This window comes from Ctenopharyngodon idella, chromosome 7, assembly GCF_019924925.1.
Source record: "Ctenopharyngodon idella isolate HZGC_01 chromosome 7, HZGC01, whole genome shotgun sequence".
Taxonomy (NCBI): domain Eukaryota; kingdom Metazoa; phylum Chordata; class Actinopteri; order Cypriniformes; family Xenocyprididae; genus Ctenopharyngodon; species Ctenopharyngodon idella.
In genome coordinates this window covers 13,879,660-13,906,521 of record NC_067226.1, presented here as the reverse complement: position 1 = coordinate 13,906,521, position 26,862 = coordinate 13,879,660, and the positions used below count along the sequence as shown (strand labels likewise).

The 26,862-nt window shown below is 38.6% G+C and overlaps 1 protein-coding gene across 15 annotated transcripts in view; it reads right to left on the bottom strand.

Moving 5' to 3' along the window:
- scrib (scribble planar cell polarity protein) overlaps nt 1-26,862 on the bottom strand; it is a 92,415-nt gene that overhangs the window by 11,506 nt on the left and 54,047 nt on the right. For 7 of the 15 annotated variants that reach the window (XM_051899242.1, XM_051899235.1, XM_051899236.1 and 4 more), the window contains exons 16-39: nt 26,013-26,075; nt 23,050-23,139; nt 22,884-22,961; nt 22,455-22,784; nt 20,845-20,925; nt 18,210-18,452; nt 17,125-17,235; nt 12,936-13,112; nt 11,970-12,086; nt 11,666-11,854; nt 11,419-11,538; nt 11,285-11,341; nt 10,749-10,805; nt 10,415-10,495; nt 6,678-6,749; nt 5,542-5,589; nt 5,211-5,336; nt 4,493-4,603; nt 4,085-4,135; nt 3,323-3,472; nt 2,648-2,807; nt 2,333-2,561; nt 375-464; nt 108-290 (exon numbers count right to left, since the gene is read on the bottom strand). In XM_051899242.1, the coding sequence (XP_051755202.1) occupies nt 108-290; nt 375-464; nt 2,333-2,561; nt 2,648-2,807; nt 3,323-3,472; nt 4,085-4,135; nt 4,493-4,603; nt 5,211-5,336; nt 5,542-5,589; nt 6,678-6,749; nt 10,415-10,495; nt 10,749-10,805; nt 11,285-11,341; nt 11,419-11,538; nt 11,666-11,854; nt 11,970-12,086; nt 12,936-13,112; nt 17,125-17,235; nt 18,210-18,452; nt 20,845-20,925; nt 22,455-22,784; nt 22,884-22,961; nt 23,050-23,139; nt 26,013-26,075 (3,014 nt within the window). The remainder of the gene's footprint in view (nt 1-107; nt 291-374; nt 465-2,332; nt 2,562-2,647; nt 2,808-3,322; nt 3,473-4,084; nt 4,136-4,492; nt 4,604-5,210; nt 5,337-5,541; nt 5,590-6,677; nt 6,750-10,414; nt 10,496-10,748; nt 10,806-11,284; nt 11,342-11,418; nt 11,539-11,665; nt 11,855-11,969; nt 12,087-12,935; nt 13,113-17,124; nt 17,236-18,209; nt 18,453-20,844; nt 20,926-22,454; nt 22,785-22,883; nt 22,962-23,049; nt 23,140-26,012; nt 26,076-26,862) is intronic. The other 8 variants (XM_051899237.1, XM_051899238.1, XM_051899240.1 and 5 more) reach the window with 8 other exon arrangements.

Genomic DNA, 26,862 nt, shown 5'->3' with positions numbered 1-26,862 from the left:
GAGCTGTTTAGAGATCAGCGTTACAGAGGAAAGGATGAGATCGGAGAGCGAAATGCTCCTGATGTGATACATTTCACATAACACATCATTCACTGTGGCCATTATACCTAGCTGCTCTCCACATGGCCCTCTTCTCTGCCTCCAGGGCTCGTTTTTCAGCAGGCGACAGCTCCTTGTCCACAGCGACGGCAAGCTCTGGGCTCTGCATGCGTAACCGTTCTTGATGCCTACGCTCTGCTTTGGCTGTCCGAATGGGAGCCACAGATTCACCAGGATAAACTGGGATCAAACTGTTAAGACAACACTGGGTCAAGCATTTCATATATCCTGAAATATCATAAAACTGTTAAGCTCTGAGTATTAGCATTCCTCACCCCGTCATGGAATTGGGTCTCTGCTCCAGTCTGAAGCTGTCTTCCACTGAATTCCGCTGGGAGTCTCCTTTACCGTCGATAGAGGAAGGACTGAGGAGTGAAGAAGAAAAAAAAAAAAAAAACACTTTACTCAGGATGCACCAATGTATCGTCCAATAATCAGTTTTGGCTGATAAAAGCAATTGGCCAATAAACAGCCAATGATTAGGGTAGACTGTATTTTGTCAATCAAAAGGGAGCAGAAAAACATATCAGACTGCAACTCATACGGTGTGTGAAGAAAATGCCTCGTCTTTAGACTTGTCAAACTTTTGGCGATTATAACGATTTAACGCAATCTCACTTTAACACATTTATATATAAAAAAATAAAATAAAAAATAGCGTTGTTAACAGGTTCTATTTGACCTCATGCCAGGGTTGCCAAGTGTGCAGTTTTTCCATTCATTAATTGCTAAGGGCTTTGTACTTTGTTACTTCTAATGTTTTATAATATTACTGTTTCTACTATATTTTAATCAAATAAACGTAGCCTTGGTAAGCATAAATGCTTCTTTCAAAAACATTTAAAAAAAAAAATCTTACCGACCCCAGACTTTTTGTTATGTCTTTATGTTATTAATTATTAAAGATATTAGGATGGGAGTTTTAGATGTTTTGAGTGCGTTCTGTAATCAAAACTACAATGATCAAACAAAAATAAACAAACAAACAAAAAAACAACCTAATGAGAACAACTTTGCAACTATGACCATTTGACTCTCGAGGGGCAAGAATTTTTTTTTTTTTGTACCTGCATCAGCAAATTATTTGCAGAAAATTTAAGCAAACAAGTTTAAGTTTGCTTGTTGTTTATTTACTCATTTATTTAATAATTCAGTTAATTTTATTATCACGGGAAATGACGTGGACGATATGTGAATCATTGTCCATCATTTTGCGAACAGCTATTGATAAAGAAAAAAAAAACCACGTCGCAATATTGAAAATATTTCCATTTTAAACCATGAAGGCGAGCTAATGGATATCACACAAACAATGTGCAAACTTTGCGTGAGAGTTATGCGGGTGAAGAAGTCTCACATGCCAGTCAATCATTCCCTACAGAAACTGAAAGTAAAAACGGACTGAGCTTTTGGCATCTGACGCTGCATTAACGGTACATATTCTCTTGGAGACGATGTGAGATGAATCTAATTTATTTTCTTAATATTTCTCTTGTGGCCCATAGTGAGAAAAAAATAGTGTTTTTCATGAATCGAGAAGTATTTTGTGTTAAACAAGTTGTTTTTAATTGAGGAGTAAGCTATCTAACTAATATTTTATTATCCTCCCAATGCGTCGGTTATGCGGTGATGCGCTATGATATCGCAAGGCAAATTAATTACAATATTAATTTAATAATAAAAGTAGCATGATAATAATAAGAATAAGTTCATAGCCCTGCGTGCCCGTCCGCTATACGCCACTATGGAGAGATAAACGGCGTTCAGGCATGGCATCAAAACTTTACCTGTTTTATCCAAATCTACATGCATGGACCGTTCAATGTTCAGTACTGCAATGTTCGAGTCTCTCCTGTCACATGGTGTTTCTCGTGTGTTTTCAGGCGGCGCAAACAAGAAACGTTTACTAGACTATGGACTAGCTTTGACTCCTGAACAGTGGCTGCGTGCAGCCGAATTTTTATGACCACGGACGGTGCGTGTGTGCATGCGCCGAACGGGTCTTTCCGCGTTCACGGGCAAAGGTTAATCTTTGAAAGGCCTGCGCATTCAACTGTGCGCGAGATGGAGCGGAACATGGGAAATGAAGTATACCCGGGCCTTAACCGCTTTAAATTGTAGTGGACTGGACCTGACGGCTCACATTGGGAAAAATATGGGGGCGACACCCCCCCCCCAGTGTCGCCCATGACTATGACAATCTATTAAATAATTCAGCAAAAGTGCAGCTCACCCTGAGCTGCCACAGTGGCTGGGAGGTGTGGCACTATAGCTCGGAGGCGTGGCACACTGCCGTGGAGATGGGGAACTGTGACTTCCCAAGCTCTCCACCTTGTACTCCACACCATCAAGTATAACCTTTCCGTGAGCCTTCATATCTGCCACCTGTTTTGCCAGATCTTCCTCCTCCTCCTCGTCTTCATCCAGCATATACTCTTGTGCCCTCTGTTCAATTCGCTTTGCTGAGGAAAATCATTGACACAAAATTCAGCATGATTCACCGATGAAATCCAGATACTGTACACTTGACAAGTACACAGACACAAACCTTCTTCCTCTTTCATTTTCTTCAGGTCATCTTCTCCCACAAGAGAGATGCGAGGCTTAGGTTTGTCTGGTGTCTGCTGCTTCACATCGATCTCAAAATATTTCTGTCTGTCCCTAAAGGAGCGCTGCTCTGGACTATCTCTGCCAAAAGAGGAGGGAGTCTGGGAGAGAGCAAATGAGAGAGAGAGAGGGGGACATTTAAGTTTCAGATCAATTGTAAAGAACACTTTACATGCAACCAAATTTTATACATGCATCCGGCATGCTAGAGCAGCTCCCATGATGATCTGAAATTCAGACAATGAGTAAGAATTTGCGTAATGAGTAAGAATTTGCATAATAAGTACCAAAGTACCAAATCTCTTCTGTTCCACCACCATGATGATGCAGTGATTACATAATATGCTGCCATTGCAAAAAGATTCAAATGATTGCTCTCCTGAAGCCTCGTCACCAATAATCACTGCCTTGAATCAGAACATAACACCGATCGATCACGTTCCCATACCTCACCGAAATGCATGCTGCCAGATGATCTGGCTTCTTGACATTTCGGACACACATGAACTACATTAATCGTTGTTGTTCGAAGCGACATATACACCTGCACCACCACCTTTCAAGCTTATAAGCATCCAAAGTATCAGAGCGGTTCTGCTGGAGATGAGCTGGGTACCTTCGACTCCATTGAGGGGCGAGACAAGCGTGGCACGGCTGCCAGGCTCCTGTACTCGCGGCGGTCAGATGAGAGGGAGGGGCGAGAGCCGAGAGGACCATTGCCCTCACCATCACCCTCATCCATAAACACCTCATTATTCAGCTCAGGCTGAAAGAGCCATCATGTACAGCATATCAACACCATGCTTGCAGACAATGTTGGATTTTTCATATAAGTTGTGGTGAATCAGTACACACCAAATAAAGGTTATCTGTCAGGCTAATTCAAAAGTCATCATCAAGCTGACGAAAGACTGGAATACACTACAGGACTTGAACAGATTGTAGTCATACACTTGCTGACTTTGAGAATGGTTACAGAAAAAAATTGGGCATCATACACTTGCTGACTGAGGATCACACACTAACAGACTGTGGAGCTGTTCAATTGACAAACTCACAGAAAGACGTGCTTCATTGCTAGGAGACACATGACAAATGAAAACGACAATGAGTTCTAAAATCGGCTCAAATTATCAAACATGTTTGATATCCTCCAACAGGATGGTCATAGTCTGAAGCTTAAAAAAGTCTTTCTATGTCCACACGTGATTGGGAAATCTGTGCAAACTCAAGACGGGCCAAAATCTGCAGACTGACTTTAAGCGACTAGCACAGAACTGAAAATCGGGGCAAAAACCAGGGCTAAAAACGTGTAGTGTAGGCCAGTTTTAAAATAGCTCTTTAAAAATGTTACAGATTACAAACATAGAAGACATACCTCTGGTGATGGTTGCTTTGCGCTGACATTGTTCCGTGGAGAGTAAAGATCCTAACAAATGAGAGTGAAAAGGAAAGATGATTCAGTTAAGACACTTTATACAAAAAAGTCCTGCACGCAAGACTTAAGTTTGATGAGAGGACACACTTTACACACAGTACAAGTAGTCACAATATCAAATCAAGAACATCAAACAACCAAGTGACAGATGAATGACGTACATTAGTGACCCTGTGAAATGAACTCCTGGATTCGACAGCACCATACCAGTGACTCATGCACAACAACAGCAAATGGGAAGCAAGCTCCCAATGGGAAGACTTCTCCAACAGGAAGAATGGGTGACCAAGCACTGGATTATGGGGGGAACCACGACATGCTCACAACCTTGAGGACCATTTGTCCTACCTGTGGGGGTTCCAGTATGGCCAGGGAGTGTGGCACAGCTGCGAAGGCCTTATATACCTGCTTGATATTGATGGGGTATTCCTCATGTGTGTCAGGGGATGGGGCACGAGGCTGTACGAGGGATTGGGGGAGTCGAGGACGGAGGGGTGGAGGGGTAGAGAAACAGACAGAGGACAAAAAGGATGGAACAGCTAATGAGAGACAGAGCAGCAAAGGCAGAGCACAGGAGGAAAATGCAGGGCTAGACCGCATGCAGCCCACTCGGCAATGTCAATGGAAAGATGGAGGGAGAGGAGAGAGATCGATAGTATGAGGGAGGTCTGTGGTTATGGTGACTGGGGCAAACGACTCTGGACGATATTTTGGTTTACACTGGTATCCTGAGATAATGCGAGTGTAAACCTTGCTGTGCAAACAATGTGATTTGTGTGATCAGGGAAAGAAAAAAAAATCCAAAAGAGGTGTCTTGATAGAAAACAGGCACAATGTTACTTGCAGTGAGAAGAAGATAAGTCTTTGTTTTTCTAAATAACCCGTTTCTTTGACCTGGATTATGGTGTGACCATTTGTTAGGCTTAATAGGCACAGCGGTAATCACACCTTGGAATTTACGTGAAGAAAATAAAACAACAGTCGCGTTCTGTTGGTCTTTAGGCATTGGTAACTGAGGATGAAGGGGGAGCCTCATTAGGGTTCAGACAGTGGTGAGGGATCTTACAGTGGTCTGAGAGCTGATGGGAGAGAGGCCATGCTGGAAAGGGTTGGGACTGCTGTGGCCATCCTGACTGGCTGGAGACACAGCGGGTCGCACCCTAGAGAGTGGCTGAATGGCACCAGGTTTTGTCTAGAAAGAGAGATAATTTAAACAATAAATCCAACTATCAACCATCTGGGTAGCAAGATGCTGAAACTTTACTGTATTTGACATTCTGCACTTGCATAATGATAGCAAGTTTAACATAACATGGCCAGTAATGTAATTCACATTAATGTTATCGTGAACTTGCTCTAGTATATATTACAAATTATCAGCACTTTTGGACACTCACTGATGAATTATCCTTGTTGTTTGCATGTGAAGGAAACTGAATGTTTGACTGAAACACACAAAAAAGAAAAAATGAACATGATGTAAAAAAAAAATTAGTGAAATAAAAAAAAAAAATGTTTTCACATGGGATTTGCTTTTTCAAGTCCAGTAACTGCACATGTGGGCTATATATTATATTATATTATATTATATTATATCGTTCAAAAGATTGGTAAGAGTAAAAAAAAAAAAAAAAAAAAAAAAAAAAGAACTTTATCAAAGAAAAAATATTAAAATATTAAGCAGCACAACTGTTTTCAATGAATAAATAATAAGAAATGTTTCTTGAGCAGCAAATCATCATATTAGAATGATTTCTGAAGGATCATGTGACACTGAAGCCTGGAGTAATTATGCTGAAAATTCAGCTTTACCATCACATGAATAAAATATATTTTATAGAAAATATTTATTTTAAATAATATTTTAATTTTTCACATTATTACTGTTTTTACTGTATTTTTGATCAAATCAATGCAGCCTTGGGGATCATAAGAGACTTTTTTTTTTTCAACATTTCAAAAAAAAAAATCTTACCAACCACTAAGTTTGAACAGTAGTGTATATTATAATATGTTATATTGACTACATATGATTCCCAAGGTCTTAATGCGCAGTGTTAATATACAAATCTGTTACATGCTCAGTTGCTGGGTTTTGTTTAAATACTATAAGCATTTCACTGCTGCAGAGAGCATGAAAAGCAGGACATGCTTAGAGTTACAGTCAGGCCTGTACACCATTCCTCTCTTAACATCTAATGCAAAGCCAAATGCAGCTAGTGCAGGCCATACAAGGGCTAGTCTGCCCACTTACATATCGAACCTCTCTTCCAAGCATCGCAAAGGAAGATTTGTGGGACTGCTGAGAAATATGGAAATGTCATGACGATGGGTAGAATCAGAGCACATAGGCTATCAACCAGAATACTAACTTAATGAAGACATTAACTAGACCTGTAAAAAGTAGACTTAATAAACTAGACCTGATAAATCTATACAGCCTTCCCCATGGGAAATTTTGGACAGCCGCATGAATGAGAAAAGAAAGGGCTGATGATGAAAAGCCAGTGAAAACTATTTGAGAGGGACTTACCTGCGAGTTGTGTGGAGAGTAGGCAGCATCTCGGACGGGACTGTCAATCCTGTGAGGCTCAGATGATGAACCCTGAAATACAGAAAAATGAACACATCACTAGAACAAGTACAGGAAAGGAATTGCTCATTATCAGTGAAGTATTTCACAAAGCAAGATGAGGTCTGCCATTTCCAATAAGCAAAATTTGCCAAATTACAAAGTAGTGCATTGAGAATGATCATGTGCAGTTTTCTAGAGGCAGTTCATCTTGATTTGAGAGTAACAACAGCAAACCATAAACAGCTGTCTTAATTAGGTTTTAAATTAGGTTTGCACATTGCAGCTGTTGTATTGCTCTTTTGACAAGCTTGATGACAAATGTGTTGTATTACGTGCCTCAGACCATTTGAAATCAAGCAGTGATGCCATAAAAATGCATTTTTACAGAGTCTACAACATAATATCCTGCTACAGAAACAAGCTAAATTTTAAACGTTTCTTTAAAAAACAGTGTTTTATGTTCCTGTAAATGGCCGGTGGCAGGTCTGTATTTAAGATGAGAGGCCTTACCCCTTCACCCCTTTTTTCAGCACCTGTTGATTTCACATTCAAAGCATTCTCAGTCTCTCTGGGAATGTTCAAATGCCTCAAGACCATATGTTAATGCACAGAACAGAGTCCCATTTTTGTATCCGCTCCATTTTCAGCTTCACTTATTTTCTAAATATAGGAAATGTATATATAGACATGTATATTTCTGTGAAACCAGTTTACATCCTAAGGATGTTTTCAAAGACATTGATAAGTCTAAAGCAGCTATACAACTCTTTGGATGGCATTTGCGATTAAGGTGACATGTTAACTCTAGATAGCTACTGATGACACACCATGCTTGACCAGAAACACACTCAGTCACAAAACACACTCCTCAAGGCTGCTTGCCTTGCTGTACAACCAGGGTTGCAGCTGCCCATGTCTGCCGTAACCCACAGGTGGCCCTGATAAAATGCGCTCCTCAGGAGGGCAGCCTTTGCTCTTGCGATTAGCCACAAGGAATGGATTTTCACTAAAGCAGATTGGCTGGGAGTCCACAAGACATTCTTCTTCCGCGCTAGTTTCTTGTGGCACTCCTAGAGCTGGGAGGGGGTCCCATGTGTCGGCTTGGGGCTGTTTTAAAGCCGCTGAACTTGCGGCTGGGCAGACTGGAGACGAAGGGAGGGCAACGGGTTCTACATGGTACATAGAGGCATGGACTTTCTCAAAACCCAGGGGATCTACAGGGCCAGCCGGCATGGCAGCCTCCATTGTGACGAATGCAGCAAAGGAGGGAGAAAACTGAGGAATGAGAGAGAGAATGTGATCGACAGAGACAAAAGGGAGAAATAATGTGAGAAGGAAACAAAGACAAATAAAAGAGCAGAGCAACCAATGATACATAAAGGGGACAAGAAAAAGACATGGCATCACATAAAAATGAGAACAGCGAATGGAAAAGAAAAGAAAAGAAAAGCAGTAAAGAGTGAAGCAGATGGGTTTAGTCTGGCAGAGTTGGGAAGAATCACAGACATGCTAAAGTCACAAACATCTACCGGTCACGCCAATTCAGATGAGTGAGGAGCTAAATACAGCTATCCCATCATCCTGAGACATCTCACAGTGAACAGTCACTCAATCCTGAACATTTGCACTACTGTGCTGTGTGTCTGCTTTAATATAGACTTTAGGCTTGATATGCCCTGTGACAGACAGATTATGTTCAGATTCAGAGAAAACTGAATGTGAAAATTAACATCAGTTAATTCAATAAAAACCTGGGAGTTAATTTTCTGTTTCAGTGCAGTGTTATTTTAGTATTAATTATGTAATATTATAGTTTTTATTAATATTTTGAATTAGCTTTGATTTTTATATATTCAGCTTTCATTTTAATTTTAGTTTTAGTAATTTTATTAAGTGCTTATTTTATTAGTTTTTTAATACTTGAACATATCCAAGTTAATTTCCAGTGCAACATTTCTTTCTCATTTAAGTTTTATAAATTATTAGTTTTTAAATGTTAAAAATAACATTTCAGTGCTGACGTAGTTACTACATTTTGCCTTTGTAGGGAGGTATACACAATTTAAAATCTTATTCACCATCATGAATGCTGAATGCTTGCTTTAAGAGACGACTCAAGAGTCAAACATACAACCTAATAGAAATCATAAGTAGTTCTTACAAGTGGATGTAACTCTACAGAGTGAACCTTAACCACAATATACAAACATTTACATAACTGTTATGACAAGTAAGTATGAAGCCTTATGAAGCATTATAAATCTGTTCTCTGGATTCTCATCACAGGAAAAAAATGCTTCAAATGTGGTTTCACAAACAGGTGCTGTAGGTGGCACATTGTGACCATCACATACAGTTAATGGCCTCATACAGATAAAAACTTAATTCAATGGCTCGTGTGCAGATAAAAGACATTGCTCTACAAAACAGTATCTATAAATAGCCGTGATTAAATGGTTCTTCATATACCACAAAAAACTGTGCGCTAGTGTTTCCCTATCTAAAAGCAGTCCACCCCCTCTCCATGCCTCATTTGACTTTGCTAACAGCTGCTAGTGCCATGTTGGTTATACATTCCCAGCAAATAGACACAGGCTAAAAATTACAACAAAGGGGCAAGGAATATATCAAGGAACATCAAAAAAAAAAAAAACTAATTACAAAGCTCAAATTACACTAATACATTTTATAATCTTTACTGAACGTCACTAAAGGCAATAAATCACTATTAATGGGATGTTTGTAGCATAATACAATTTACTGACTTAATGCTAACTCAATGTCCAACAACCAATGGATACTGTTAATATTTCAGTAATCAAATCCTAAATAAAATAAAACAAAAAAAGAAAAAGAAAAAAAGTAGTAAAGGAAGTAAAGAAGGAATGAGTGATGAAGAAATAACAGAAAAGTCAAAGAGTTGTAGAGTAATAGCAGTGGTACACTCACAGTAAGATGACAGGAGCTGATTCCAAAAGGCTCGACTCAAGATAACTTAACTGTCAAGAGCTTCCAAGGGTCCCTCATTCTCAATGGCCACACCCACCCATTAAACTATTCAGCCAATCAGCTCACAGCATACATTTTAAAATAACTTGAGCTACTGTCAGCTGTCGGCCAGCACCTCCCCCTCACTCCATCTCAAGCACCAGCAAATACAATCTGTATTTTGTCAGAGGTATGGCTGGAATGACCAGCAGCTGGACTGCTTCACCTTTGGCACTACTAGTAAAATGAGTACTACTAAGCAAATGTAAAGCTTGACCTCATAATGTTTCAGAAAGACCAATATTTATTCACCAAAACACTAAGCATTCAAGCATGTGAGAAAATGAGCTGACCCACACACATTTTGACCATATTTTTCCATTAAAATCAGAGCAGAAGATAAAAAATGTCCACATATTCCATATGATCATGAGAAATGTATCTGTAATTCCAGCCAGTTCCAGTTACCACAGGTGCGTTGAATTGTAAAATCTGTGTCAATACCCAGCCCTAGTCTACAGTGACAAAGGCTCATTTCACTGACGTGTACAGCAGCCAGTAGGTATGTGCACTTTTGATAAAGGAAGCATTTGTTCGGAAATTCTTTGCTTTTATGTCCAAAAAAGTTTTTCAAAGTCTTTCAAATATTTTGTTTCTAGATGCTTTCTTGCTTATTTACAAAAACATGATGACATGTAGGCACTTACTCTGTTAACTTTCTGTAGACTAGTTGTAGGCAGAGCCGCCAGTGTCTTGTAGTCCAGTTTCAGGGGTCCAGTGCTCAAATTCTGTAGAGAGAGCGTAAGAAAGATTACACTGAAAGATCTTTGTTCACTAAAAGAACATGTTCAACAACCTTCTGAACTTTATTTATACTTTTCATTAAGCTTTGAGTATGAGGACACTGGATCTAAAGAGCTTCTAGTGTTCAGAGGTTCAGACATGACTCATTTGACCATGTTCAAGGTGACTGCTGGTCCCGTTTCTCACTCCTGGAGCCCTACTATGGGCCATAAAGACAGGGAGGGCATAAGGCCTCACCTCAGTTTCCTCCTCCAGCAAGCGAGTTGCCTCCTCGCGCTCCAAGCGCATACGCTCCTTTACCGAAAGAGGGAGGGTAATAAGGAGGGAGTGGGGGCGGGGAGTTGGGGGTGAAATTTACCCAATCACACACACACACACACACACACATTTTACCCACACAAATATGTACACAGACACACATTCCGATGACATCCATTGCACAGATGGGAATGAGGTTTAGGTGACGTAGAGTCATGGATGAAAAATAAAATCAGGGAACCATGAAGACATGAGAACATATTTAATGAAGAAGATGAATGGAATTGAGAAGAAACGAGATGTAATGTTTGGAATGAGCAGCACCCAAGATCATTCAGAAAGGTTTGGGGGAAAAGAGGGGCATAAGATAAGAGAAAGAGAAAAGAAAAGGACAGATCCACAAATATTAGTTATAGTTATAGGAGAGATTTGGAAGTGGTCATCATTTTAATAGCAATTCTTATTATGATAATAATCTGATATGACAAAAGCGATTTGGGGAGGAAATCACTCACCACTTTTTCCATCTCCTCCCGTTCCCACTGGGATGTCTCTCTCACCATCTCTACTTCCTGCAGGAAAGGTCAGACAGAAGAATGTTATTTTTCCATCCATGTCACTGATGTTCCTACTCTGTGAGAGAGCTCACCTTCTGCATGATGTCAATCTCTTCAGGACTCAGGTCTCTGTCTACTGATGAGATGCTCTCCATACTGTTCTTACGAACAATACCTGCTGCAAACGGGTTTGCAATAACACCAGGGGATGCCTGAAAAATCAAATAAATTACAAATAAATATGCAAAATATGTAGTAGTATATACATAATGTTATATAATGATTTTTGAGCCACAGCTGGACACCAGAGCAGATCTCTTCTCCTGTAAAAGTGTTTACCTCTATGCCTGTAGCGTTTCTTGGGTCAAAGCCATCACACACAAGCATAACCAAGGAATCACCGGAAGCACGCAAGACCCTCACTGCTTCCGTGTGTGTCATACCCAGCAGACTGTTGTTGCCCACCTCAAGAATACGCATGCCCACCCGCAGTCGGCCGTCTCGTGCAGCGGCACCACTGGAGCTCACCTTTAAGAACAAGTGAGTAACAAATCAAAGACTTACATGACTGTAGTGAAGGAGGAAACCAGACCAGTACTTTTGTTGCTATCAGAATCTTGCAGGGTTTAAGTTTTATGGTTACCTTGGAAATGAAGATGCCCTCATCTGTGGGGTCAAAGGGGTTTCCTGCATGGCCTTTAGCTCCGCCCCTGATGCTGATGCCTAGCTTTTCTCCAGGCTGCTTGTGAATGACAATCTCCTACAATGACACAGGAATGTTTTAAGGCCGGGACACACCAACCAATGGTTGGCCATTGGGCAATGACAGGCCGTTTTCGAGCGCTGGTGAGCTTAGTAATTTCAGTGTGTTCTGCACTGTTGGCTCTAGTCGGACGGCGTCTGTTTTTTTTTTTTTTTTGGGCCGATTGAGCATGTTGAATCGGTGTTGGGCCGTTGGTGAGAGAGAACTCTGATTGGCTGTTCAACTTAACGAATGAGTCAGTGCACGAGAAAAAAAGCGAAAGCAATGAAAGAGCAAAGAAGTCAAGACTGTACAGATAGAAGGCTGTTATAATTTTACGCCATCTTACCTGAGCATTCGAATACACAAATATTTTTATAATAACATGAGCCGAAGTGATCAGCATGACTGATATTCAAAAATGGTAAGCAAGCACTGCTTTGTTTACGGTTTGTATACTGTATCTACTGTCCTAGTTTCGGTTTTCCTTTTTGAATGACAAAAACAGACTATTGATACCTGCAGATATAGACAGATATATCCTTACACGTAGACGCAGAATGCATGTGCTAGTTGACAGTTGCCTTTAGTCCTTTTGGTGTGTTCAAGTGCAGCTTTTTGGCCAAGACGCAGTCGACAACACAGTCAGCTTTCATCGCTGACTTGGTGTGCCCTGAGCTTTAGAGGGTATGTAAGTTTGTTCTGGTCTCATGAGGCAATATGGTGTATTTTCAGAAAAAGACATTTGTTAGATCTGACTGAGCCAAGAGAACTTCACAGATGTGACTGTAAGAAACCACCTGACAGCAGCTGGCCATAATGTAGGTTTAGCTCACATTCCTCAGCTAATAACAAATGTGGTTATACCTGCATGCCGGGGGGCGAGGGATCTCTGCGCACAAGCATTCGGATCTCCTGTTTGTTGGAGAGCAGGGCTCTAACAGCTTCCTGGTGTGTGGCATGTCGCAGGTCGATGGCGTTCACCTCCAAGATACGATCACCCACACGAAGTCCACTCTGAGAGGCCAAGCCATTGGGGATGACCTACCCAGAAACGCAATAAGGTCAGAAATCAATTCATCTGACACAAGCTTCACTGACCACAAATCACAGCATTAATTTTCGACATTAACACTCTCGAGTCGGTGGTCGCGCCGGCGATACCACCTTGCTTTTTTTCTTATCAGTGTGAAAGAGACTCAAAATACAATTAAGAGTTATACAACATTCTAATCTGTGAAATGACTTCTTTTATTTGTGTACACTCAGAGTAAAAACAATATGTTGTGCTTTTTGCAAAATGAAGAAAACTAACATGATGTGCGAGCCGCAGTCTCTCTCTGAATGAAGTCTATTCTGATAGTCCTCAGAAAATGAACTGTAACTTAGTGAATACTAATGACACAAAAATGAGACATATGTCTAAAGAAACATTGAAATGTCAGGTTTTAAATCATGTAAGTCAAATCAAAAACTGTTTATATAATCTAAATAAAAAGAGAGGCATGTCAGACGTTGGCGAATCAGCTCATTATCCACTAATTCGGCCACGCCCACGAAGCGCAAGCTGTGTTCACTTTATTCTTAAGTTCTTTATTCTAATCACGATATAGTGTCTGTGAATATTAAACTGCAAAAAGACTGTTTAAATATGAATCCTGCAAGTTATGTGTCTCAGTGTGAATTAATGGGACAGATCGACGTGCAGTTTCGTTTACTACACACAACTTACATTAGTAAATTGCCATGGCTATTCCCAAACTATATTGCTATACTGAGATGAGTGAAATTGACTGAAATATGTAATAAATACTGAAATAAAACGTGTTAGCAATGTATTAAACTGCACATTAACATTTAAGCTCTATATATAATATATAAAATACCATAGAGGTAATATGAAGGTTTAGACGCTTTGCATCACAGAAATACATTATTTTTTTAAAGTATATTAAAATAGAAAAACATTATTTTAAATTGTAATAATATTTCAAAAATGTTATAAATAGTAATGTGTCAAATCTTTTGACTGGTACTGTAATTTAAAATATAGGCCTATACAAAATTTTCTTCACATGATGTGCAAAAATACATGCATGCATAAGATCACAAAAATCATGTTTTCTGTTAAGAGTGGACATTATATTAATGTTAATACAATAGCTGATATGATCCTGTTATCAGCATGCTCACAGAGGGTTTTTTCTTTATCTCACAGATTTGAGAATCATAGTGACCAGATATTGGCCCACACTGGACATTTTGAAAGAATATAATGGTGAGATCACTGACTGGAAGCAGGAAAGTTTTTTTTTTTTTTTTTTCTTTTCTCCAGTGCAAAGAAACACCAAACACCTTGGAATGCCAGTTAAGTGATGTTCACATATCTTTTAACAGGATTTATTTCCAGGTACAACTATATACTCAAAATGTGTCTCATTTATATTGTTAACTATTCTGAATAAACTACAAAAAAACTACTTTGTACTTTGATTTTTTTAGTTTCCTCTCACATAGCCTACCTGACTGAAAGGGCTCATTATGCGGGTCATTATGTGGGTCTTTGTCTTCTCAGGTGTGAATCACAGCATTATTCATGAAGATTCGCGCCTCCCGCATACTGTCTTTCTTGACAAAAAGTGTCTTACAACAGGGTTTCTACAGGTTTCATCAAATCTAATTTAATGCTTTTTAATGCCTTTTTAATGCCATATATATATGCCGCTAAATGTCGACATACGGCAATTAGAATATTCATCATGTCATTGTTGTATTCACATTCTGCCAAGTGTCAGCCCTTTATATTTGTTTGCTTCTCTGCTGCTACCCTTTTGCTCACATAATATATTTTAATACAGCCAAATTCCCAATAAAATTGTTTCATCTATATATTTTTTCTGTTTTTGTTGTCAGACAATATGAAATGGTGACTGAAACGCGGCCTATTAAGATTACATACAGGGCTTGACATTAAGCCTTGTCATGTGGACATGCGTAAATCGGTCATTTACTTGTACGAGTAAAACAGTTGATTGTCCGGAATTTTTTTTTTTTTTTTTGTGGTGGTGGAAATATAAATTTGTTCTGAAGCAATATCCTTACAGAATATTGCAGCTTTGACATATGTAAATCTGCATATTTTTGATTGATTACAACCACATTAATTAATGTTATGGGATTGTTTTAAATATTTTTTGAAAATACAAATATGAAATGTTAGGGGGGGAAATGATACTTTTAAAAATAAAACTAAACCACCAGTAGGTGGCGGCAAGTAACTGTCTTAATGAGTGGGTCATTGATTCATTCATTCAAACGATTCATTCCAATGGCTGATTCATTCAAGAATGAGGCAGTTGTTTATGAATGGGTCATTTAATCTTTGACTCAACCGATTCGTTCAAAATGCTTAATCATTCAGTAATGAAAACAATGCTGAGTGTTGCGCTTTGGTACTGCTGTGATCTTTGTTTCAAAACTATTTTTGCTGCTAAAAGAGAACAAAAACAGTCAATGTTCCTTCTAAAATGTAAGTGGCTTGATATTAACTACCTGTTAATTGAACTGTTGTATGAAATCAGTGTCATGTTTTTAATCGTGATGGTAGCCTATTTAGGAAAACAGCATTCTTGGTTGTGTGGTTTTGCTTACCAGTATCAAGTTATAAAAACTCCACATTTTGAATTTTTACCGCAGTAACTGAGTTTCTTTTTGTGTGTGCTTTCCATTTCTCCTCGAGATGGTGCTCAAGCCTCAACAGCGCAACACTGTTATCGTCAGTACATTATACAGCCTATTATTATACACTATCGATCGCCACAAAAACCAAATGTAATAAAATACTCATACTCGCGTTTTGGTGATTCCCAAGTTCTTGTTTTTTTTTTTTTTTTTGGTATTGACGTTTCAATCAGGTACTTGTCCGATCGGGAAAGTAAAGTTCGAGCCCTGACATGTTAAACCAGCACTAAAATCCTGATTTATAATCGAGATGTTGTCTGACAAAATCACCATACACATAAGATAAAGACATTTGCTGTGATTTTGGCTATATGTACATGTAAAATGATCACTCAGGTTAGAAGCAATAGTATCTATTTTATTTGTTCTCTGACAACACATCCTCAACTGAATGCGCTGCTGAACCAGAGAGGTGCGCCTGCGGCAGGAAAGCAAGGCCTCGTGCTCGTGCGATAGTACCAGGGGGTCTCGGAAGCTAGATCAGGTTAACAAGTCGCTATATTCATCACAACACGCTTTCTTAGAAAAAAGTCGCAAAAGGGGTCTGAAAAGGCGCTAAGTTGGCAACACTGATTCAGCCTTCTGTCTACAGGTCCCAGTGCGCCGCTGTCCAAAACGGCGTTACGGTAATTTTGCACCGGCCGGAGGCAATTACCAAACTGGTTCCGTGTGCGTATCACACCAATGTACATATTTTGTGACAGCAAATCAAAGTTATTAATTATTTAGGCTTTATTCAAAATAAACTGGTAGTATTATTTTTCTTCAAAACTATCTAAAAAATTTAATGCCTGTAAAAATAAAATTGAATGCTTTTTAATGCCATTTAAGGCCTTAATTTTCACAAAATCCATTTAATGACTTTTAATGCTTTTTAATGCCCCGCAGATACCCTGTACAAAATTTAAATCAATATATTGTTTTATATGAATGAGTAGGCAGGATAATTTTTACATAATTTTGAAGCAAAAATTCTAGTCTACAACCTCCAATACCCAGAAGCCTTGTGAACACATTTAGTATTTGTTTTGTGGCCATATTTCAGTGACTTAAGTTTTTTGTTTTTTCAATAACCACGTATAAACATTATTCTCTCAAAAATACTCACATATGCTCACATATTATGGTAGCCTAGTTCGTGCTGAATACAATGTAATGACACTTTTGCCATTAATATGTTTATAAGCAACTGAAAAAAGCACAAATGTCAGGGCATGTCAAAACTTCTCCAGGGCCCCGAAAATCCTCAGACCCCAGAGGGTTAACCTGCATCATATTAGATACTTGTTAATAATCATTAAGAAGTTTAATTTACCTTTGAGATGAACACCCCTGGCTCATTAACTCCAAACGGGTGACTGGCATGGTCACTACCCCCTACAATGCTCAAACCCAGGGGACCACCCGCTTTGATCAGCGTCACTTCCTGTCCAGAGAGAAAATTCCAATCCATTAAAAAGGAGTCAAGTTTTATGTATTGAGTTTAAAAAGTTAGGCTTACAGTAGGTCTGATGAATGCAGTGATAAGTAATTTTTGAGATTAATCAATAATAAGATACTGTTCAAAAGTTTGGGGTTGGTAAGATATTTTTTTAAAAATGTTTTTTAATGAAAGATGTCTCTTATGCTCACCAAGGCTGCATTTATTTGACCAAAATACAGTAAAACACAGCAATATTGTTAAATATTATTACAATTTAAAATCATTGTTTTGTATTTTAATATATTTTAAAACGTAAATTCACTCCAGTCCTCAGTCACATGATCCTTCAGAAATCATTCTAATATGTCGATTTGCTGCTCAAGAATCTTTTTTCTTATTATCAATGATGAAATCAGTTGTGCTGCTTAATTTATTCTTATGATTCTCTTAATATCTTAATATTTCTGTGGAAACGGTGGTACTTTGTTCAGTGTTTGATGAATAGTAAGTTTTGTAACATTATACAATGTCTTTACTATCACTTTTGATGAAATTTAATGCATACTTGCTGAATAAAAGTATTAATTTCTTTCAAAAAAAAAGAAAAAAGAGAAAAATATTACTGGCCCCAAACTTTTGAATGGCAGTGTAAATATTTCAGCGTAAATAACTGAATGTTCAGTTATTTGTGATGGAGACGCATCTTCTAGGCAATCTACACAACTACACAACTTCAAAACATCAAGGGAACATCAATAAAATGCAAAAGCAATCAAGTACATTTCAATAGGCCAAATCACAATCCTAACATAATAAATCCAGTATGCAATGTTCATACCGTGCACCATTTTCTCTGTTGAGTGAGGCATTAAAACAGCAAAATGAAGCTGTTATGAGATTAAACTACAGCAAGCAGCATTTATCAACACAAACATTCCCTTCAGACTCACTGCCACACTTTTAGTTAGAGTTCGCACCTCAATGGGGTATTCATCTTCCATGGGACAGTTGAGATGGTTTCCAAGGTGCTCGTCTCCTTCCTCTTGCTCAGGTGAGTCAGATGGCTCTGGAGGAGGGGGTGAATGAGGTCGCGTTCGAGGGGAGGCGCCCCCTGCACTGGCCTGGTCCCGATCGACCAGGAGGGTGATGGTGGGGGAGGTGCCAGTAAGCAGCGCTACTGCCTGGTCATGCCTGGCCTCTGTCATGTCTACACCATTGATCTGGAGTGACAGCCAAACACCAGAGGGTCAGAGAGGGCCAATATGCCCAAAATGGGTGGAAGAAAGCCTCTCATGCTGAGCTTGTGATGTCTTACTGGCTCTTTAAGTGCTGTATGTAGGATTTTAGAAGAACGTTAAAGAGTTTCCAGGTGTTAGTTGGGGGAAAAATGTTCCTGTACTGGACTGATCTGGATCATGTGAAAGCCCTCTCTCATGCATTCAGAGGCTTAAAGGGAAAGTGATTTCCACTTCACTTACAGATTTGGTTTTAAAAACCTGGGTTCTCAGTGAAAAATCATGCATCAAACCAAACTGAGACACATCTGACGAGGGAAGTGAAAAGAGAAGGGAATGTGCAATGGGAGAAAGAGGAAGTGCTGGAGATGCTTTAGGTAGCAAGATCACATAGTGTGTTAGAGCAAGTGCAAAAAAAGCAGCCTTCTGAAAACAGTCTACAAACTCTACTACAGTTTGTCATATATAAATGTATTCCAGATAAATCTCATATACTTTGATTAGAGGACCTTTCACTCACAAAAAGTGAGTTTAGTCCGAGATGAGTTATAATTACAATTGTAAATAAGTGTGACAACATGCACTTTAAAATGTTGAATACATTTGGACAACAGCAGTATTTCATCTGTTTAACATGTCATGTAAACACTTTAGTCTGACTGAAATAGTACCAGTCTGGTTTTGGGAAAGCCAGACTAACAGATCTGGATAATATGATTGTAGCTTGGCTTCGCCCAGCATCTTAACATGCTTATCAAACTACAACTTGCATTGGGATTGTGCAGTTGCTCCATAACATAGAGGTGATGCACAACCTGTATTTAATCCTTCAAATATTCGATTACACATTATGTCATCTATACATGGACAGATAGAGACTGTAGCCCGACTACATAAAAACCTGCTCTTAACTCGATTATAACTACGCATGTACAAGTACTAACCCATTCATCATATTAGAGAATTACTTATTTTTATTCTTTAAGTCTTTAAATCCTGCCCTATAATTACGATCTGGGTCATACCTTGACACATGGTATGTTGTGTTGGAACTGTGGTTTAAAGCCCCTTTGTTCACCATTTTCGCATAAACTACATAACATTAGAGATTCTCTCGGCAAAGCCAAGGCATGTGGCCTAATCTGTCCTGCTTCATGTAAGGAAAGGCTATTTTTGATTTCTGGTTACATTGTTTATAAGTAAGAAGTTCCACCATGGTGACATACAGAGGTCAGCACTGACCATTCAGTACCGGCGCTTACCACAGGGTGACAGAACGGCAGCTGCTATGGTAACGCATGCAGTTACCATGACAGCAGGCCCACAGAACAAGTCAAAAACCTCCCATCACCACACCCGACACCAAGCAGGCAAGAAGTGTGTTAGTGAAAACCCATGCAAGGACAGAGGGAGAAGCAGCAAAATCTCGAAATAAAGAGAGGGCTCAAGGGAGACAAAACAGTTGGGATTATAATTGTCATAATGCTGAGTAGTAATATAAGCAAGGTTACCACAATTACACAGTGACATCATTTCATGGTGTGAAGCAGAAAAGTTATGGTGTACAGCACAGTAAAACACCAGAAGACCGCTCAGTTGCACTCTGCTACAACTAACTCTGACTAACTGATCCATGCAGTGAGCTGAACTTTATTCACTTCATCTAATACCCTTTAAAATCTATTATTTTTTTGGTATAGTAAAACACACAAAAAAGGAACTGTGTTAGTGTTCACACTATAATTTTCCATACAGTGAAAGAGAATGGTGACTCATAAGCTCAGAAAAATAAGCATAAAAGTACCATAAAATATAGTCCATATAATTTGTTTGCTTTATTCCAAAACCGTACAATAGCTTTGTGTGAACAACAGATCCAAATTAAGTCATATTCATGCTCATATTCAGATCTGATGCATCACAAGATCCAACACCCCGTGATTTTTGAGGTGACATGTCTTCTTGTGCCACATTTTAATATACACGAACATGAATGAGATTTGAGGGCTGCATAAATGAGTCTTTTTCTCACACAAAGCTATCACATGGCTTCAGAGGACTTAAAATACAGCACGACTTGTATAGATCACTTTCATGGTGCTGTTTGTCATTTTTGGAGCTTGATAGACAATGGTAACCATTCACTTTTTGTATGGAAAACAACCGCCTCAAAAATGTGCTAAACGTCTCCTTTTGTTTTCTAAGGAACAAATTCAGACAAATTTAAGTTTTTAAAATTACATGAAGGTGAGTAAATTGTGACATTTATTTTGAGTGAACTACTCTTTTAACTGTAAAATAAAGTAAGTTGATAAACTACACTAACTAGAGAGAGAGAGAGAGAGAGAGAGAGAGAGAGAGAGAGAGAGAGACTCACTGATATGACCCTGTCTCCCACGTGCAGGACGTTGTCTCTGTGAGCAGCTCCTCCTTCAGCAATACGAGAGATGAAGATTCCCTGAGGAAAAAGCAGGACAACAGTCAAGTCAACAGTAATATCAACTCCATAAGAGTTTTTAAATGTTTCTGAGAGAAGTCTCTTTTGCTAACTAAAGCTGCATTTATTTGATCAAAAATACAGTAAAAACAGCAATATTGTGAAATATTACCATTTAAATGAACTTTTCTATTTTACATTTTAAAATGTAATTTAGTCCTGTGATAAAGCTGAATGTTCAGCATTACTCCAGTCTTCAGTGTCACATGATCCTTCAGAAATCATTCTAATTTGCTGATTTGCTGCTCAAGAAACAGTTCTTATTATTATCAATGTTGAAAACAGTTATGCTGCTTAATATTTTTGTGAAAAAAAAGATATTTCTAGATTCTTTGATGAATAGAAAGTTCAAAAGAACAGCACTTATTTAAAAATATAAATATTTTGCAACATTAGAAATGTCTTTACTGTCACTTTTGATCAATATAATGCATCCTTGCTGAATAATATTCATTTCTTGGAGGGCAGTGTATGGAAACATCAAAATTCTCACAAAGTAATGAAAATGAACTATAAAGAGCAGTGCAGAGCAGTGAATTTACTGCTTTGTACATTCACAAAGAATTAAAACAGGTCATAGTCTAGAAGTAACAGTGCTAACATCACTTGCAGGGCTATACTGCAGCTAGTGACTTATAGTTCAGCTCTCCTGTACAGCTGTTAAGAGCTAGTCAGTGTGCTGCAATTCCACATGCCTCTAAAGCAGAAAATATCCTGCTGACCTTAGCTTAAAATTACCTGTCTTGTTTTTAACAGCCGATTATATAGTCAAGGAAAGGGTTATTTAAAACTCTAAAAATATAATTTAGACTATGCAGTATTAAAATAACTATTTACGACCTTCAAGGCCACTTGATTCTTCAAAGACAACTAATAAGTAAACTGATACGCAGATAGTCTTCAAGCCGCCTTTGTCAGCACTTTCACAGTATGTTCTCTAGAAGTGTGATCAGAACACTGCATGCCGAAAACTCAGTGTAGCAAACAGACAAGTTGGTGACATATACTTGTTAGTAAAAGAGAACACAAATGTCAAGCAGAAGGACAAAAACAGGACTTACAATTACTCAGCCTAGAGTGTGTGCATGTGCTAATGTGTAACTGTCTCCTTCGTGAAAGTGGTGCAAAAATGAGGCCGTGTGTCAGAAAGATCAAGGGGGGTATGATGTGTGCCTGCAGCGGAGATCCAAAAATACTTCATCCCCTGCCATCCTCTAATCTATCAGCCCTATCAGGTGTCAGTCCCTGTAATTCTAATCATTGCAGCCTCGGTCAGCCTTCCTAGAGGTGATGAACGCTATACAGAGGCTTATGCAGTCCATACATTTCTGTTAAATATGTAAAACATACGGACAGAGCAGAAGACCTGCCCTGCGCTCTGTAAACAAACACTGAGATAAAACAACCTGACACCAATGCAATGAACACACCATAAAATATTTACTACAAGGCAAGTCACAAGTGTATCTGGAACAGAGTCTTGTTTTTACCGTGTCTCCTACTCGGTACGGGGTTGACCCTTTCCCTCCAGCAATGCTGAAACCTAAACCTTTATCGTTGCGGATCAGACAAGTGGCTAGTCGCTGTGAAGGTCCAGTGCTAACAGCAGGTGAGGCAGGGTCCAGGAGGAAAGGCAGCCCACTGGACCGTCTCTCCCGGGGGAAATAATCATCTTCTGGTCGCAACGGCGTGGTGGTGATGGCGTTCTCTGGTTCCACCATGCGTTCCCGCAGAACGGTCATAGACACGGCTGCCCCCGAGTTACGTAAGGCCTCAACAGCTGTGTGATGCTCCGCTCCGTGCAGGTCTACTCCATTCACCTGAGACCAGATGAATACAAAGATGGAGGACTTAAAGCAGCATGAATGACTGGTTTTGTATGGGGCAACTTAAAGGAGAAAATCATAACAGATGTTCACCTCAAGAAGTTTGTCTCCCACTTTGACCCCAGCACGAGCTGCAGGGCCTTCTTCTGACACTCTAGAAATGAAAATACCCTGAAAAGGATATGTGCAGTACATTAAAACAAGCTGACAACACACTCACTGAAATTAAACTATTGCATGAAAGCTCATTAAAATGTACCTCATCATCACCCTTATAGGGCGTAGATCCTTTCCCCCCTGCTATGCTGATGCCTAACCCACCAGTCTGCCTCAGGATGGACAGGGTCAGCTACAGATGAAGTAGAAAGATCAGACATTTACAGAAAAGTGCAAAGAACAAAAACCTACAAAATGTATCTCACAAGACATTTGCTATAATATGCATGAGTTGACTCACAGAGCAAAAAAAACAACAAAAACAAAACATGAAGCGTTCATGCAGTGCATGCTTGTTTAGAGAGGAAATCTCTTTAATGTGTGAATAAGACTGCATCCATGTTCAGACAGATCAAATATATTGTCCCAACCAGCAGCCTTCTTTCCTTGATATTTTTCACGTTGCATTCATTTACATACAATAACAATTGAACACAAGTTCAAGGATCATTGAACAATCTATTCAAATTCATACATACAGCACAGAAACTCTTTTAATAAGAGAAATATCAAACATTGCAAGTTGAATTAGTTTGACCGTTTTTTGATTTATTGAAGTAATACATTTGAAAACAATATGCGTTCTAAAATTGGCTCAAAATATCAAACATTTGATATCCTCCAACTAGACGGCGTTATAGTCTGAAGCTATAGTCTGAAACTGGACACTACGCGATTTTCTGTGAAATGTGTCAGTTCAAATCTGCAGACTGGATGACTTTCGGCAATTAGCATCGACTCGTTCAGATTGTAAATTGAGGCAAAAAATGTCATGTATTCTAGCCTTTACTCAAATTGCACAGTTTATACATAGACAACATATGGTCTATACAAAAATATATAATGATATATTCTATATAGAATTTACATTCACATCTTTTGTTTACTAAGGTGACAACCTGAAAGTCATGCAAGTCTGCTTAAGCATGATTGTTGTACATGTAAAATAATAAATGATTATTAAAAAGACATTTTTGAAATGTTAACTAATGTTGAAACTACAGTTGTGCTGCCGAATATTTTTGTGGATACATTTTTTCCAGGATTCTTTGATGAATAGGAAGTTCAAAAGAACAGCATATATTTGAAAGAGAAATCTTTTTGTAACATTATAAATGTCTTTACGGTCACTTTTGATTAATTTAATGCATCCTTGTGGAAAATAATACATTTCTTTTAAATAATAATAATAATCAAAATCATACTGACTCCAAACTTTTGAACGGTAGTGTATATAAAATTAATAACAATCAAGGAGAGGAGGCCAATGTTGCTGGAACAGGGCACTAAGGATCTGTTTGATTAATGCAGACTATATATAAAACACATGCTCAGGTTTAAACATCACCTCTCTCAAAACTTGTATTGATTCAAGTTTTGTAGATTAATGGTAAAATGATGGCTCCACATCTAGTTCAAGTCTAATTGTCATTGAACAACTTACTGGCAAAGATTCATGGCCTAAAAAAGAAGGCTGAAGCCAATTCAATTGATAGTTATTTGTCCTTTTTTGATAATGCCATCATGATATAACAGGAACATGAAAAACTAATATCAATAGTAAAATTGATGACAATTTAATCAAAAAACGACTTTGTATTGACTGATTAAGTGAGGGCACACATCACCAAACAGTCACACCGTGAATTACCCAACGGCCACAAAATGAATGTGAGGGGTGGTGAGATCTTTTGTGTGATGGACTAGATGTGGTTGATTCTACAGCAGCAGCCATGCAAAGTGGGCATAGTGAGTGTGTAGATGGGGAAAAAACTGAAGTGAAGAAGACAGAATGATGTTCTTGTTCAATGAAATCATGTGAAACCGTGTGTTCGACTAGTATAAATAAATGCTCAACTTCAGTGCAAAGTAATCATCTTATTCGGTCTAGTGTTATGGCTGATGGTCACTTATCCTACAGTGGCACTGGGTCAGGAATTACTTTTTAAAAATGTAAGTGCTATTCATTGTCCACATATCCATTCTAAATCTCAGAGAGGGTATCAAGGTTTTTATGTTGAAATTCAATATCAACATAACGCAAAATGGGATATTCATAGTATTCACATCTTTTTATATAGCACTGTGAAAAAGAAACAAACGATAATTTGGCTGGTTTGTTTTTGAAGAATAAGCAAATCTCACACCATCTGTTTCATAAGCAACTACAGAATGACCAATTTTAGGGGCTTCCGGAACATCAATCGTACATGTATTTTGATATAGCAAGTAACAAATGTAAATTATTTCATTATAGAACTGTAAACAACTACTTTTGTGGGTCTTGTTCATTTAAATCAGACAAGACAGAGACACTCGTAATATGATGCTGCAAAAGTAAATAAATAAATAAATCAATAAAAGTTTCCACTAGCTCATGTATGCTCCTTGGTGGCAGAGCCTGACAGAGGGGTTGGCGGTGGAAAAGAGGGAAGAAAAACAAGAAAATGACAGAAAAACAGAAGCAGGCAGACAATAATGGAACCTAGTTTGGAGAAAAACATGGAAGGGAGAAATATTTCTTGAAAGTTTAAGGCTAATTCTTAAGATGCATAACATGTTTTCGATTACCACAGAAAATGGCTTTGTTTGTCTATAGACTCACACATCATTCCATTATTTTTGTTTGTTATTACAAACTAAAGAACAAGGCCAAATTATTTCCTGTGGTAAATGACAGAATGGCACAGATGCAGTTGACAGAGCTTGTAAATGCACTCAATCTAGAACATTTCTTTACTATCTTCAGCTAACAGAAGCACTGTGACAATGTTTTCTTCTCCAATCACTAAGATCCATTACAGTGGTGATAAGTAAGTGTTAGTTAGCATTTCCCTAGCCATCAGGTTTAGATTAATGAAGGAATTTTATGGTGGGTCGTGATTCCCTGAACTGCAGGTGAATGATGAGTGAATTAATGAATAATCGAGAGAGAGGGAGAGAGACAGAGAGAGAGAGCACGAGGAAGAGAGAGGGAGTTTGGGCGGAAAGAGAGTAGGTACAGACCTCTTCCTCCTCAATTCGAGCAGGCTCAATCAGCAGATTATTGACTTGATCAAATGACACCCCCTGTTAGGACAGGAACCAGCGAGAGGGCATGCAGATTAGTCAGGCCAAAAAAAATAAATTAAAAAAAAAAAAAAAAAAAAACACAAATAAAAAAAAAAAACAACAAAACAGAAGCTGTATGACTGGAAATTGAAATAAAACAAACAAACATTCACAGCTGACTGAATGACACACACACACACACACACCACCAAACACACACACCACCAAACACACACACCTAGGAAGGGCAGCACACACCCACAGAAAGACAGGGCGCTTCCAAACCACCACATATATATACACACACACACACACACACAGCAAACAACACTGACCTACACGCTTAATGAGCTGTCTTCACAGTAAGGAGAAATCATTGTATTATAAACGACAACAGGAGAGCCATTAATGATTAGAGAGGTACATCTGTTAAATTCACTTTAATTGGCCGTAAATTTTCAAAAACGGAAAAAAGAGGTTTGTAATGCCAATCAACTACATGATTTTACAATTTCTATAAATTTTAAGATTTTGACAAACCTTTTTTGAACTGCTGCTTTAAAACAACACAGTTCCCAGTTCTTAGACTGTATTTGGCAAGAAGATTCAGCTCATGAAATGCACAGCTAATATCTGCTTTCTATGCAAAAGCTTGCTATGCATATCTGTAAAAAAGCTTAATATTGCAAATAAAAAAAGACCATTACAGCCATATCACACTTTACAAAGCAAGTCTAAAATGTTTAGCAGGAAAATTAAAAAGACTTGACAGGGAAAACTAAAAGCCCACCGTCTGGGTGTAGCA